The sequence below is a fragment of the Manacus vitellinus genome, unplaced genomic scaffold, assembly GCF_001715985.3.
Source record: "Manacus vitellinus isolate BGI_N305 unplaced genomic scaffold, ASM171598v3 scaffold_43_pilon, whole genome shotgun sequence".
Lineage (NCBI taxonomy): Eukaryota > Metazoa > Chordata > Aves > Passeriformes > Pipridae > Manacus > Manacus vitellinus.
In genome coordinates this window covers 4,336,740-4,353,225 of record NW_021940560.1, presented here as the reverse complement: position 1 = coordinate 4,353,225, position 16,486 = coordinate 4,336,740, and the positions used below count along the sequence as shown (strand labels likewise).

The 16,486-nt window shown below is 38.3% G+C and overlaps 1 protein-coding gene across 1 annotated transcript in view; it reads left to right on the top strand.

Moving 5' to 3' along the window:
• Positions 1–16,486, top strand: part of ARHGAP15 (Rho GTPase activating protein 15) — a 331,248-nt gene that overhangs the window by 13,816 nt on the left and 300,946 nt on the right. The window contains exon 2 of the mRNA XM_018078934.2: positions 3,319–3,498. Coding sequence (XP_017934423.1) covers positions 3,334–3,498 — 165 coding nt within the window. The 5' untranslated portion in view covers positions 3,319–3,333. The remainder of the gene's footprint in view (positions 1–3,318; positions 3,499–16,486) is intronic.

The following is a 16,486-nucleotide window of genomic DNA, read 5'->3' as shown; positions in this document are numbered from 1 at the left end:
CTTTCTCACCCTTTTCCAACCTGTCCCTTTTGTTACACAGTGCCCCAAAACAGGTACTTCCAAGAGGAATTTTCAGTGTGTTCCCTTGCCCCTCTTCTCTTATGCCAATGCCTCAAAGTAATGCTGTCCCTTTGCTCCAGGGACCCCATAAACAACAGGGAGGAGACGGGGGGAAAGTCTGTCCTAGTTTAATGCCTTTCTCCAAAAAAATGAACCATAGGAGGTTTCAAAACTAAAATTTATATCCAGATGCTAACTATTTGCCAAAAGACAAATTAGCTAATTATATGATGAACATGGAATGCCTCACAAGGAGTTGCACGGGGCTTGGCAGCTCTGCCAACGGAAGTGAAACCCACCCAAACTTGGTCCTGATGCTGCTATTAACAGTTTGGAAGCACCAACACATAAAAGTAGAAGATAGGAGCCTTTTTATGTTTTCTGTCAATATTTTATCTGTTTCCTGATGGTCTTCCCCTCTGTTATTTTTTAAAAATGAAAATAATAATAATAATTAAAAAAAAAAAAAAGCAGGGCAGAGTGTGGGGATTACCAAAAACTTCTTGCAAATGCAAATGTGATGCTGTTGCATTTGTGGAGCTCATATTCAGGGTGCCATCTACTGGCATGTAGGGCTGGTAACGCTGTCTGGAGTCTGAATGGAGTCTGGACAGCAAAGGATTCCTACCTGAAAATCCTAAGGGAGCAACTTTTGGGACTTGTACCTTTCTCTTGTATTCTGCAAGATCTTCTTCGTACCCTGCAGTATCTTATCATGTTTTACACTAAGACAAATCTGGTGGAAATGTTCAGATTTCTTTTTTTCTTTTATGGTGGTTCCTGTAATTTTGGTACTCAGAAAAGTCACCTTATATACCCTGATGTGTGCAAATTAGTTCCAGTTTTCAGAAAAATTAATTAAGGTTCAATGAGATTACAATTAAAAGTTTCAGGAGTCTTTGCAGACCTGTCATTTACTGGCTGTGTTCCTACTTGAGATCCAGGGGATGACTTTGTCACACTATTAAACTTTTTTATAGCACATCATGTACTGGCAACACCAGACAGAGAGTACCTAATTAAAACTCATGATGCTCCCAAGAAGGGATACGTCAGAGTTTTATAGGTGGGAGATTTCAGAAGAAAATCTGAGTGATGTGCTCCAGCCAAACATTGGATCTGTGACAGAACCAGTGTTGCTCTCGTCTCTCGAGTCTGATCAGCTCTCCAGCCTGGAGCCTACTGAAAATCTGTTGAGAAGCAATTTTGATTTGATACCAACATGAAATACAAAATGGTTTGACTCTCCAAGTTTAGGAGGAGGGAAAAAAAAAATCATTTCCTGCTTAGAGCAGCTGCAGTCTTTACTGCCAAAATGGCAAAGTGTCCCTGTGACATGGATTTGGGTGCTGACTGCTCTGAAGGGTGGTGAGGAGTGTCTTGGGGAGGGAGAACACACAGTGCTGTCCACCATGCAAAGAATTTTCTCCAGTGTCATACACCAGCTCTGCAGCAATAATGTTTGCTCCCAAGTAACAGGAAACAGCTTTAATCTAATTTTTCTCATGAGGGGTTCAACTTCTGTGATTCTTGAGTAACTGATTCAATGTAGGAAACAGCCAATGGGCGTAAGCTTTACTTTTTCTCTTACTAAATTCAATGTTTCTGTCATGCTGACTGAGTAATGGCTAATATTAAAACACTTTCTTCTTCTCATTTCTCTCTTCAAGAGTGCTATGATTCCTCATGTTTCCATATATCTGGCTGAATGAGTTTAAAATCCCCTGAAGGTCCCTGCTTATGTCAGGGGGGTTGGAACTATATGATCTTTAAGGTCCCTTCTAATCCAAACTAGTCTGAGATTCTATGAAAAGCCTTCTGAACATGGTCCTGGGAAACCACCTCTAGGTGATCCTGCTTGACCAGAGGGGTTGAAACAAATGACCTACTGAGGTCTCTTCCAACCTCAGTCATTCTGACCACATGACCTCTCATCATCATCCTCTACATTTGAGGCAGTTTCCTGTAAGGAATGGTTTTATCAGTGCCAGGAGAGGTTGAACCTATGAGAATTGTGTCCCTCACCAGCACAGTGTCTGTGGTCCCGCTCAGAGACATGCAGCAGAGCTCCTCATCTCTCTCCCAGCTTCACACCAGGACTGTATCCTCTTCTGCTCCCACACCTTTACAGCAATGGGTTTTCTAAAAATCAGGGAATTTTATCTTTTAGAGTCTTCAGAGGTTGGGGGGATGCTGCTAAAATAGTTGTGGTCTTCAAACCATTTGGAAAATGCTGATTTTTCAACAGTTTATATTATAACTGCACTTAATGGATTTCCATTTCCCTGGCTCCATAGTTGGGAAACCAGCTATTTCAGCTCATGTAGTATCTCTTCCTTACACATTTTCTCATGAGGTTACATAAAACCATAAAGAGCCAGTTTTCTTGTGACTCTTAGAATATTACTTTACTCATGATTTACATATAGTAGTAGTCCCAGGGTGAACAAGGGGGGAGAAAAACGGAGTAAGTGTTGTAGATCGATGTCTTGATGTTTTGTGCAGGAAACATAAAGAAACTTTTGCTTATGAAAAATATTTGGGGATGTTGAATCACTAGAATGGAGTTTGATGAGTGATTCTAACACCAAAACAGGAGGTTAAAGAGCAGCACTGTTTGAGACTGTGATCATTCTAAGTTCCCCCCAATCCCTCCAAGGGCTTGAGAGCTCATGTGTTCCTCCATTTCTCAATCTCAAATTTTAAAAATGGGTAGAGAAACAAAAATCCCATCTGTGCAGTCGGAGAACTGCAAAAGTTAAGGGAAATTTTATTAGCTCTGGGTTTGAATCTGACTCTAGCAGGGTTGCAGTGTGGCCCTGTGATGCACTTGTAGCATGAACGTATGGAACTGTGGAGGTAAGATATGTTAATTGGCTTCACAGCGTGTCGTTTTCCTTTGCAAGATTTAAAATGTGTCGTGTGAGCAGGGCCAAAGACAAAATGTAGTGGCTGCCAGCTGGACTTGACAGAGGCTTGCAGGGAGATTACACCATGGAGGAGAATGGCTTTTGAGATAAGGATAATCTTTTACACAAACTAACTCTTCCAAGGCAGTTTGGATGTGTGAGTGATAAGTACAATAATAAAAACTACAGGCTGACACAGCTGATAGTTATCCTGGTGTTCCAAGATGATCAAGATCTTGCCAGCAAGGCAACTCAGCTTCTTGTCCTGTCTATGGTGACACAGAACTGGCATTGATACACTTTTGTATGAAGAGTCCCCAGACTAATGCTCTTGTTTTATGTTGTTCAGGTCAACCCAGTAACCATGGAAAGGTCTTCAGCTTCCGATACAGCCTCTGAAAAGCCTAATCCTTCCCACCACAGTACGGGGGCTGTTCAAATGAGGATCAAAAATGCCAACAGTCACCACGATAGACTGAGCCAAAGCAAATCTATGATTCTGTCTGACAATGTGAAAGTCGCTGAGCCTGTAAGTAAAACACCCCTAATATTTTTCGAGTCTTCCAGCTTTTAAAAATCTACAGAATTATCTCATGTGTGTTAAGATACTGGTTTCGTGTTCATCCCTTGAAAGGAGGTATTTAAAGTCACTAATATATTTTCAGGAGTGTGGCTAGTCACTGGAATAACAATTTTACTTCGATGAAAGGCAGAATTTGGCTTTGGTGGCCATGATCATAACATCTAGTCAGCATTTCTACTCTCAGTTGATATAGTACTTAGGTAAGACTGCTGTAGAGAGTAGTGCTTACAGTGTCAGACGTATGTCACAGTCTCTCAAAAGGCAGACTTTAAAAACTGACAAAAGAAAATGCAAATTTCAGCTCTGTAAATAAATAACTTTTTCTGTAACAAAAATAAGTCTTGTTTTAAGGCTGAATGAATTGTACAAAAATCAGATATTGAACTTATTTTTCAATAGTTGATGGAGTTGAAGGAGTTGAGTCATTTTTTACCCATTACCTTTTTTTTTTGAAATTAAGTAGTTAGTGATGAACTCTATTGCCAGTTGTGTCCCTGCCCCTGTACTCCTTCTGAGCTACTAAACAAACTGATTGGTATGAGTCTCCCCTGGTTAATTTTCTTTCATAATGGTGGCAACTTGCAGCTGAGGCCATATGATGTTACAAAATTATTTATGCAATGTTAGCCACTTTTTGGACTCCAGATCCATTTTATTCTCAGAGAATGCAAATGAGGGAGAAAACTCTGTTAGCTGGGGACAGAGTCCCAGGTCTCAGTCACTTCTCACAACCATGCCAACCATTAATTTTTTGTTTTGTTGATGTAATGGATTCCTATGAAACATTCAGCTTTCTGACAAAGTTATTAAATGGAGGAACACTACAAGATCTTCCATATTTTCTTCCCTTTTTACTCAAAATTCAGACTTATTTAGAAATATGTTATTCTACTCATTAATTTCTCTGGTATAACAACCCATTTCAGCTTATATTTCTGGAGAGAAAAATCTGTTTAGATCTTAGCAGCTGATAACATACTCCATTTAAATTACATTCTTTGCCTCAGACACGCTGCACATGTTTACTCCTTTTATCTGATGTGAAATGTTCCTCCACCACAAACCTGGAACACTACTTACAATAATTTACTGGGAATACTGTAATGTATTATGAGGAAGAACTGTACCTTTGAAAAAGTTTAAAAGTTAAGTATATTTAATGATGCCTAACATTTTATTGGCTGTGTTTAACAAAAGGCACTAGGCTGCAGTTGTTTTTGACAAGCATGAAAACATCACAGCATGAGACTGCAAAAGGAATTATGTAGAGAAATTACAAGTGATCCATCTCTCAATGAATTATCCACCTCAATAGCCTGCAGAACTCAGCTACCAATTAACACCTACTTTATTACATGTTGGGATGTACTTAATAACTTTCATGTGTTTATGCACTATTACCTTGACTGATGCCTCTTGTACAATTAGGCATAATTGGCATATCAATATGCAAAAGTTAAAAGGATTAACCCTCTTAAAACTAATGAGCATTTCTGTATCCAGCTGCTAAATGAGACAAAATTAGCATTTTTCACTTTTGGGCAGGATTTTATCATGCAGTTTCTCATTGTTGATATTACCTTGTTACATAACTTTAGTTTGGGGGATAGTATGCTGGACTGTTACAGAGCAAGGGCTCTAAAAAGTTAAATTAGACATAAATATTCACTGCTGCATTCCAATAACCATAGCAGGTACAATATATGTGCATTGGCTGGGAGCTGAAAAGTTGCTTTGTATTACATTTGTTTAGTAGCTAATTATATAAAAGCGGAATTTTACCGAGTATATGTCATTTTACCAAGCAAACTTGGCTCTGGCATAATAGATTGAAAGCTTGCCATGCTACTAATTTCCTTTCTATTTCGATTCTTTTCATCTCTTTTTGCCATGCAGAATTTTCTGACTAGATATTGACAGACTGAAAGTGTTTGGGAGTATTTACTCAAATAAGCCTCTTAAATTTGTTTGCTAACGCCCAAAGTAAAAGCAAAATTTCTACAGATACAAACATTTTCAAACACAGGCTTTAAATGCAGCGAGATTCAATTTAAAAGAGCAGAGAAATTTCAGTTGTGTGTATCAGCCCTGTGCTGACATGTCTGTGCATGTGACTGCTGAAGGATTTTGGGAAAAGTAATGGAGGAGAGTATTTTCTGTCCATCCAAGTGTCTTGAAAAAGAAAGATCCAAGTGATACACACAGACATATATATATATATATGTATGTATATATAAATTTAGTAATATTGCTTTAAAATTCATGACACTCTTCTTCATTGCACTTCTATGCACAGTTTTCACCTTTCTATTTAAAGGTACACAGATCCCTGATAAAAGATACATATTACCAGTATATCAATAAAAACTAATAATTTTGTGCTAAAAGATAAATTTATCCTCATCTATTTGGAAATTTTCTGTTTTCACCGTCTGCCTATGAGGTGCCCATTGATTGTCCATTGATTATGCTTATTTTCTATTTTTCATTTGTCCTGTTATTGGAAAGATTTTTCTTTTGAAAACCTAGAAACAGCTGAATAAAGGACTCCATATTACTCTTTCACTGCCAATATTTGGTGTGTACAGTATACTCTGTTCTACTAATAAATGGGTCAAATCCTTTTTATTCCACTTATGCAAAACCTGCCTACTTGAGTGGATTAAGGCAATCACCATTTGGCACATATTGAACAGTCACTAGAAATATAGGTTTCTAAAACAGATTCAGAAAAAAAAAAATAAATGCCCACTCTGGACAATAAAGGGCAAAAACCAGGCACAAAAGTAGAAAGATGACTGGTGATTTATAGAGAAGAAAATACCTAATTTTCTCTCAGGGATTTGCTGTATTCTCAAGCATTTACTGTGGTGCTTGTCAGCACACCTGGGGCTATACTTTTGAAGGTGGACAGATTATTTTACGAAGTGTGACAAAGAAGGATGTGCATCATACATCAGTAGGGCCATATGCACTTGTGCATTTTATAGTGGTGCGGATGGAAATGTGGGATGCATGACCTAAACTGTGCAAGAGATTCTTGGGTGTTTATGTTATTTATTTTGATGGAAATGCTTGAGCTTTGTGCAAAAGTCGAAACTGATATTAATGTAGACGTTAAAGAGCACAAATCATGAAGCTGGACACAGACTGTGACAAGAGAAGGCTCTTTCTGTGCTTTATGATAGCACCTGAACTAGCAGTGTAAATGAATATTTGCTATTTTCATCTGTTAAACCCTGGGGAAGTGCATTTTGCTTCATTCAGAACAACTTCAAACAATGAAATGTCTTTTTTATTGGTGTCTATATTAAGAATTAGAATCTATTTAGACATTCCAAAATGTTAATGTATTAGAGCTTTCTCTGATTAGGTTAAACAAACTGGTAGGTTTATTTATCTCTCTAATACATTATCAGAGAAACAGGAAGCAATCTTCTTTTGTTTCTTACTCCTGTAATCATAGAACACTTGCCAAAGTTATGGCTAGCCAAAAAGACAGAAATAAATTTGCTAAAAATATAAGCCTTCTGTTTAGCAGAGTTTTTGAGCCATGTTTTGAAATTGCAGGGCTTGTACATGTTTACTTCAAATCAAGCTTATAGTCAAGTTTGAGGCTTTGTTTGTATAGATTGTCCTGAAGTAGATCCTGATATTTAATTAAAATGACACTAAATCACATTGAATTGATAAGACTTGGCATCTCAAACAAAGGTAATTGCCCGTATTGGTTTTGTACAAAAATAGAGCTGCTTGGAAAATGTGCAGCCAACACAGACTGTCAACTCCATTTATAGATCAATATGTGAAAACCATTGATCAGGCAGGCATGTGTAACAGTAACACTTTGCATTTATTTGTTGTTTTTATACCACGTTAAGGCTTACAGGATTATCGGCTTCCAAAATATTTTGACTTCCTTGTAAATATGTTATCTGTTTAATGTTAATTACAAGACAGTCTCCAGCCCTCTTTTCGAGTATTTTCAGTTTCATTGCTATGGGTAGTTTTAGCTGAAAAGGGGATTATTTCAATCTCTGAGAGATCATCAGAGCTTCTTTTATAGTGTAGTTTATTTAGGGAAAGTTTTTGAGGATGGCTCTTTTTTTTCTTTCTCTAGTTTACTTTTTTTCCTGGAGGAAAAAACAAATCTTGACAAAATATTTCTAAAAGCAGAAGAACTTCTCCTGTCATAGTTGTGAAAAATATTCTCTTTTTTGTGATCTAATAATTGACTGGCCAGGCTTTATTCTCTGCAAATTTTATCATCATACACCAGTCTGTTATAGATGCATCTATGTTTATCTCTATAAGGAAAAAGCTGTGTTCCTTTCAAATCATATCATAGCACTGGAACAGATATAGAAAAATATACGAGTTTCCATATATAAAAATATATGAACTTCCCATGACAAGTGTGGGAATTGTTAATACATGCAAGCTTACACCTTGCTTGCTCCAAATATTTCAGGGTATGAAAGCAGTGAGTCCATAAACACGGTCCAATTTTACTTCTTGAACATGAATATTGCTAGAAAAAAATAAATCTGTTGAGTAACGTTAGTCATTCCCGTTTCCAGTGCAGGAAAATGAGAAACGATGTGTGTCATATGTCCCCTTCCTGTACTCGGACTGGTTTTGTGCTTTGAAAACCTGGATCTGCTCTCCATTCATGTTGTGATCACAGACCGTCTCCTTCGGTCCTTGATGTGGTTTTTCATCCGTCTCAGTGTGTGTGTCCCTTGTTCCCCACCTGAGGAGCTGCTCCATCTCCAGGGCACAGGCCCTCACTCTGCACAGATGTGCCCCTACGTGCTCACATATGTTCTACATACCATAAAGTCCTTTGACTTAGACCCTGAAAGTAGAATATTAATGCACGAGACTGTTTTGGGGCTCAGTTTACCTTCAGTAAGTGATTTTTCTCAATGGAGCAATGCAGGTTGCCTCCCAACCTTTTTATAGGACAAACATTTTATGTGTAGTCATATTTTCAGGCTAAGAACAATCCTTTTGCTTTTCTGAATAATATTCTTTTTTTCTTTTTATTTATTTAAATAAGCCCTGTGAGAAGGTATTCTTCATTGTACGCTTGCATCATGGCACTTCAACTGAAATAATCTTGGCTAAAAAGGAAGAAGTTAATTTTGTTGTTTAACTCCCTGTTTATTTCTCTTCCCCACAGTTTCACTGTACCGTTTCAGCTGCGCAGCTTGATAGGCAGCATCATAATGAGATCATAGAAAAAAGAAATAACCAGCACCTATTTCTTCTTAAAAGCAAGGATAAATTCATTTCAGCTCTATTAAGGGAGTGGTGAATGTAACTGGTTTGGCTTCCTTGTTAAGCCAAACTGAAGTTCAGAAGAGATATTATATGAGTCGGAATTGCTGATTTTGACTTTTACTCAGTGTGACAGAAGGGTAGAAAAAAGGTTCAAAAACCTCCAGGTTCCCCCTCCCCCTTTTTTTTTTTTTTGCAATCTTACATTATCTCACGCTGTGAAAATCTTTACTCTATTTACCGAGCACAAATTAGTCTTGCCAAAGGTTCTGAAAGTTTGCTACTTCAGCTTAGATCCTAAAACTTCAAAGAGAGCTGCAACTCTACAAATTAGTGTATGTGCTCTGCCATGGCTATTTTAACTTGAACTTAGCTAAATTCGTTTATAATTTAGTGCTGATTGAACGCTGCCATAAACGTACATAGGATACATTTTTTAAAGTTAGTCCTCTGATTACTAATTTGAATAAAAAACTCTAACCTTGTTAGCATCTGGACTTATTTTCATAATAACAACCCCTTCAGAACCTACAAAGTAATGAATAATTGACAACAAATGAAATGTTTTGATAGTTGTCGGCACAAAGCATGTTTAATGTTTTGTGTTGCTTCCTAGCTAATTATGTAGATGACACATTTGTCAGACCTTGACTGCCATTAGAAACGTGTTTCCAGAGGGGAGAAAAACAGGCTATTCATAGAGTAATTAACTAGAATGCTCAATGACCTGTGAGAGATTCAAATGGCTGCCAGTTCAGACATTGTTTTGTTACAGAAGCAGAGGGGTAATTAAAATTCCAAATTACAGTGCTATGATGAAGCATTTGTTTGTTGACAGTATACTCTTACTCTAGTTTGTTAATTCTTTTTTAAATTGCTTCTAATCCATTTTATAGCTTTAGGAGTTCCGTCTTTGAATTTACTGACAACTAATATTATGGTAAATTGTTCTTCGGCGGAGCACTGCGGGCTTGGCAGTTCCATGGGAGCACAAGGTGGGTGGGATAGAATCGCTGCTCTCTCCCTAAACTGACATACCATGTGCTGTCACCGAGACACGGCTAACGCGGCACATCTTGTGAAATGATATGTTCATAATTCTGCGTTAGGGAAGATGTCTAGTTAGGGGAGGAAATGGTTCAGATAAAGTAATAATAATCAGACAAATTGAGGAAGGTGTCCTAAAAGGTTAGCGGGGAAGCTGTGATGGGGTTGGGGTGAGGATGAGGATGACCGTGGGTTAGGTAAAGCACTTTGGGAAGGCGAGGTCTGCTTGCTAACAGAGATTTGGAGGACAATCGTCTGCTTAAAGAAATCAAGCACAAAATATGAAGAATGGGGTGTTTCATAAGAGTGGGCTGTATCTTTGCCAGCGTCCTTTGCAGGCAGTAATGGACCTGACAGGATAAGTCGTCTTTTCTCCTCCAAATAGGCACTCATTGCAAGTCCAAAGTGTTAAAGTTCTCTAAACAATGAATTAAATGCAAGCCCAAGTGAAATATTTATTTACTTTGCCAAAAGTGAGACTCTGGTTTTGTTAAGGAGATGTGACAGAAGTAACATGGTGTTTGATGCAGGAGAGCTGACAGCGGCATGGAGTGAGCGCTGATTATCCCGAAGACACTGTCAGCCGGGATTGATTTCCACTTTCTCCGTTTATGTAACGGTTCCTGTAATACAGCTGACCCCAAATCACGTTACCTTGTCATTTCTCTGCATGGATCAAGAAGAGATGAGCTGAAAATAGCTAGGCACTGACCTTGAACTTGCGGGAGAAGCGAGAAGTGACAGTGGGGGATGCTCGGCGGGCGGTCCCCGCGCAAGGGCGCGGGCGGCTGCTCTGCGGCCGCGGCAGCACCAGGGGGCAGAGCAGCACCAGAGATTACAGGTGGAGCAGATGATGCCACAGACCCACAACCCTGTGAAAAATGCCTTTTTTTTTTTTTTTGCCCCCCCTTTTCCTTTCCCTTTTTATTTTTTTTTTTCATTTAAAATTTGGGCAGATGCTCACTAGAAGAGCCATTTTCCCATCGTCCGGTGCTTGAAAATAGAATTATTTGAAGGGATGTTCAATATTAAAATACCTTCCTAACTGAATGCACTGCTAGGAAGTTTTGCATCCCTCCCTGTTGTTTTCCTCGCATCCAGTGAAAAAATGTAACATTTGCTTTAGCATTAATAGAGTTTTCTACAGTTTGGGGGGAGATATGACAAGACCAATGCACTCCTCAGAGCCTGTGAATCCCTTTGAGTTTCATTGAAAACATGGTGAAAATATATTAAAAATATTTTTAAGCTGCTAGGACAAATAAAAAAAAAAAGGTAAAAAAAATTAAAGAGGTGTGTTTTTTTTCTTTTTCTTCAGTTGTGTCACTTCTATCTGTTGTAATGTATGTCTTGAGGGGGGAAAATAAAGCAAGCTTGGCTATGAAAATATTATATAATTTACCATCTAAAAAACCATGCTCCACTTCTTTTATTCCATATTTTCTTTTCATGTCTTCACAGCCCTTTTTGTCTGAGATGCTGGCAGGAGCTGTGGAGACATGAGATGCCAGCACTGGTTCTTCTCAAGGATCTGGTGCTTTGGGGCATCACTGCTTGGGGCAGGACCTTGGGAGAGCTTAGGGTAGGACAAGAAACCCTCTACTCACCCTCTAAGATATCTGGCCAGAGTTCCCACCTCCATTCAGGGACACCAAGTCACTGAGAGAAACCAGGATAAAGAAACACTCAGAAAATATCTTCTAAGTTATTGTTAGTAATTCTTCAAAAAACACATGGAGATGCAAGGGGTAAATACATATTTCTAATTTTGTGATTCTTGATTTTACTGTCATCTCTAGGATAGCAGTGGAAATTGCATAAGATGTGATGCCTTGTTTAAGAGCTAAATACAGGTGTACACTGAGGTTGTAATTTCCCAAGAGCAACTGGGGACTGGGGCTGTGGAACCAACAAGGAAGAAAAAGACACCCCTCATCATCCTTTTTACCAAAAATTTGCAAAAATTGATGAAATTAGGTGAATTTTAGGATCTTCAAATGTTTCTTTCCTTTGCCTTAGCTTGTTCAAAGCCAAAGGACCACCACGGAGTTGGATCAGGTGTTTGTAGCTGAAAACTTACTTTTTCCAAAACCCTGCAGAATGTAGCCTTTGAGCTGTTCTGGTAAGGCATTGGAGCAGATTAAGAAAACCTAGAGATGAGGTTTTACCTAACCAGAACCCCCTAAATAATATTATTTTCTGTAATTTAACATCTGGTTCAAATTGTAATGATCCCCGTGCTTTAGTATTATCATTTCATAGTCCATACCATACATCCTTGTTTTTACTAGTAGGAAAAACTTATTTTTACTGGGAAAACTTATTTCCTGCATCTGTTCTGATTGTGTTCCTCAGGCTTCTAATTTTTCTGCACTTTTATCATGTAAACAGTGGCACTCAGCTAAACAGAAATGTTGGTGACACTGAAGTTACTACCCTGATGCTAAACAACACAATGCACTATAAAGTTACACCTTTTTGATTCAGGAATGAGATAGCAACATGTCATGATGTTAGAAAGATTATATATACATATATATATGTATATTATAGATTTTATATATATATATATAAAATCACTTGATTTCCAAGATATCCTTCAGTTGTATTTATTTATTGCAACCATGTGGAGAAGGAGCTGGACTGGAATTTCTCGTGTTTCCCTGGTCTCAGCTTGGACATTGCCCTGCCAAGGGACTTTTACTTCTTCTGTTTCTCTACCTGTAAAACAGGACAGTGGATGATGCATATTTCCTTTGCACACATTAAAGATGGTGCTTCAAAGATGGATTGACTGTTACATTTCAGTCATACTCTTTACATACATAATTCTATTCTCATCATATTAACTCTATTAATTGAAATAGAATTATTCCACAATTATGCTAGTGTAACTGAGAGGAGAACTTGGCCCCAGGTCCTGTACATTCTTCTTATCGATATTCTCTGTGCTTAACTGTTTCAGTATTTTTCATCAGAAAAAGATCTTATTTTGGCTTCATCATTAATCAGTTCTGTTCCCTTGACTCTATACCCATGTGCTTTCAGCGGTGTTAGGTTTCTCTGAGGGTTAGGGTATAAAACACCGTATATTTCAAAAAGTATGTCTGAAAGTGTTGTTTAAAGGAGCCTCTTTGGCAATCTGTGTCAGTGCACACCGTGACAAGGAACATAAGCTGTGGAATTATATTCCTTCTACACTATCTTTATTAAGTACTGTATTACAGCTGAATTGTGGCATCTAACACGTTTCCTTTCAAAATGCCGTCAGATTTGAAATATGTAGGTACTGAAACTGAGATTATATCAAACTTCCCGTAGCTAGTCTTGGGCACCTGACCTGCATAGTTTCCCACAGGGGAAAAGTAAGCTCCATTTCTTTAAATTTCCAATGAGAAGGGACATGTGTCTCCTTGCATTGAGCTACATGATATCACATCATGTGGCACAGAGTGACCCGATGCAACATGACAGGAGAGGTAAAGAAGCAGGGTTTTTTGTTTGTTTTATTAATGCAGTGAAATAATTACACTACCAATGCGATGAAATGGGGATCAAATTATTTTGTGCATGCCCTAAATACATGTGCTACTGCACTATGTACAGACATGCTTACTAAATGTTGTTTAATGTGCTGAGAAGGGGTTTTAAAACAGACAAGAGAGTGTCCTTGTTAGGCAATGTGCCTATTCTTAGACAAATAGTTGACAGCAGCACTCTCCTGCCCTAAATCAGATCAAATTCCATTTGAAGTCAACCTTTTACTTTTTTTTTTCCAGGATCCTATCTGGTTGTATTAACATGGTAATATTTTATTTTCCGTTTGATTTCTCATTTGGTGAGGTTCATAGCCTGAACGGAAATAGGTTTTTAACATCCATGATTTTGTAGTTAAGGGTGTGCATGCACACAGCTGGGTTGAAACCTTCCCCTTCAAAGGCCTCAAGACCTGACACCTTGAGAGTAAAAAAGAGCTTCCTTTTTCAGTATAAAGCCTATGGGGGAAAAAAAAAATTCTTTATATTTCATAGACCCATACAACTAAATTTATGTTTGTTTTTTTTAGGGCAGCACTGCATATACCTACTTTAGAAGTAGTTATGCCTTTCTTTTTGTGATTATTGACTATCTGAGCTGCCACACATTCTGACAGTTGCAGTAAAAAGTTGCATTTAAGAGTACAGCCAAAACCCGAGTAAAGTAAAAAATTTGCTATCCTTTCTAATCTCTGAATCTTCCCCCAGTTTGGAATCAAACTTGAAAGATTGTGAAATACCAGGTCCCATTTTCCTCACTTCCCTCCCCTGCCCCAGAGCTCTGCAAGAAAGATTGTTCTCCTGGATATTTCATCCGTGGCCAGAACGGGAAGTGCTGCAGCTGTGATGAGCAAATCTGTTCTCATGACATCTCTAGCCCCAAGGCAGGTAGAAAACCCAGATGAGCATCCAAACTTTTCTGTGTTTATTTGGACCAAACCTGGATTTTGGACCAACTGAGCTTCCCATCAGCAGTTCTGTCATCCTTAAGAGCTCGTTCTTCTCGACTGTGGTCCTGAAGTCAGACTCTTGCTTTATAACCTCATTACACAAAAAAACCCAATGTTTAAAAATTAAAATGCCAGGTGCCAACTCTTCTCAGTAGTTGGCTACTTTAACTTTGAGCTTTCCATTTTTTATCAGCAAATGATAAACTGAAAATTCACTGTTCCCAGTTTAGATCTTTCTCAAAATTAAAGTGTAAATCTAAAGTGGCCACCTGTAAGCACTAAAACCTGAAGACATTTGGACACAAGTTAAACAAATTGTTTAAAGAACTGCCAATTGGTTGCATCAGGTTTTAAGAATAACTTTGCAGGGAAGACCCAAAATTAGTGTTTTATCATTTTCAGGCCTGATTTTCTTTTTTCTTTTTTTCTTTTTTTTCTTTTTTTTTTTCCTTTTGGTGGAGAAGGAGGTGATGATTTATTTATTTTTTTTAATCAAAAAATTAAAGATCTGTGAAAAGAAATAACATGGTTGTAGATAAAGTGTTGCAGAAGCACATGGTTGACACAGCCATGCAAATCTCCAAAGCCTGGGAAAGGTTGAGGCCCCAGTGTGAAATGCATGGAGCAAGTAGGGAGAAGAGGGATTTGGACACAGGTGGGCTGGAAGAAAGGGGGTGGGAATGGTGAATTTGCTGCAGCTGAGTGGAGTTGGAGGAAGGGTTGTGCTCCTGGTCTGAAGTGCTGGTGCTTTCTTGGCAGCCGGGGAAGAAGCTCTTTGTCTGTTTTGGAGTTTAAGTGACTGCATGTCCAGGTAGGTGAAGGTTTCTACATAGAGTATTTTGTGGAAAATCTTTAGTTGCACTGAATTTGGCTGAAATTCCTAATTCTCTAGTTTTGTGGGTCATATTTTATGTTGATATAAACAAGAGAGACATCCTAGTGTACTCTGAGCACACGCACCACTAGTTCCTTAAAAGCCACCATCATTTTCCAAGAATCTCGTTTGGTTTATTTATTTCTTTTTCTTCACATAAATTCTTTCATGTTTTTATGGCAGATGAGCCTGATTACATGAAAGTTTACCTTTAAAATACTTCCCATTTATCACACAGTTTCCTTACCTAGAAAATCCCAATGCAGCCACTGCTAATGCTTGATAAGATTTGTACCTGGTAGATTCTAAATTACATTAATGCATAAAGCCAGCGATGCCAGGCTCCCTATTGTTACAGTTATTAAAGCTGTAACTGAAATGATATCTTTCATATTGATCTTCAGCTAGCAGCTCTTATCCAGAAGCTTTGTTTCACATTAAAGACGCTAATGATTGTCTCCACAAAATGAGCAGCTTAATGGTTAGAAAAAGTTAAATGGGGAAAAAAAAAACTTTGATAGCTACCTTTGATAGCTCTTCGTTCCAACATCTCTCATGGCCACAAAGTGCAAGCCAAGCATTAATAGGCCTTTTAATAAAATGACTTAAAAGAAATCAATGGGATTTCTCACAAAGCCTAATTTCCAGCAAGTTATGTTATTTAAATGTTTGTCTTCCTTCTGAACAGCTCATGTCCTTCCTAGTTGCCAGCTTTTCCTGGAGTTTCTCAGGGTATCTTCCCAAAGTTTTTGATTTATTTTTTTTTAGGGACCTCATTTTGGTTTACTACCTTATTGAAATTTTGTAAAAAATGGAGAACATAGAAGTCCTGTACTCCTCCAAGGCTGGCAAAATTTCCTGTAGACAGAGACACAACAATCAAGTGTCTATTTGTGGAGTGGATGGTGATGTCTAGTTAGATATAAACTAAGAGCCTTTTGGAGTAGTCTCAGGTACCTTGGTTCCTTCATGAGCTATGAGAAATCTTTCTCTTTCTTTGGCTTCAGGTGAGAATGGTATGTCTTACCAGCTGAAATTCTGCTGAATGCATCTGCAGGACAGGAGGCTTTAGCTCAGGCTGGAGTTTGTGGGTGAAGAGAATAGAACCAGAGAGCCATAGAATGGTTTGGGGGTTGGAAGGGACTTTAAAGCTCATCTCATTCCACCCCCTGCCATGGACAGAGACACCTTCCACTCTCCCAGGTTTTTTCAAGACCCATCCAATCTGGCCTTGATCACTTCCA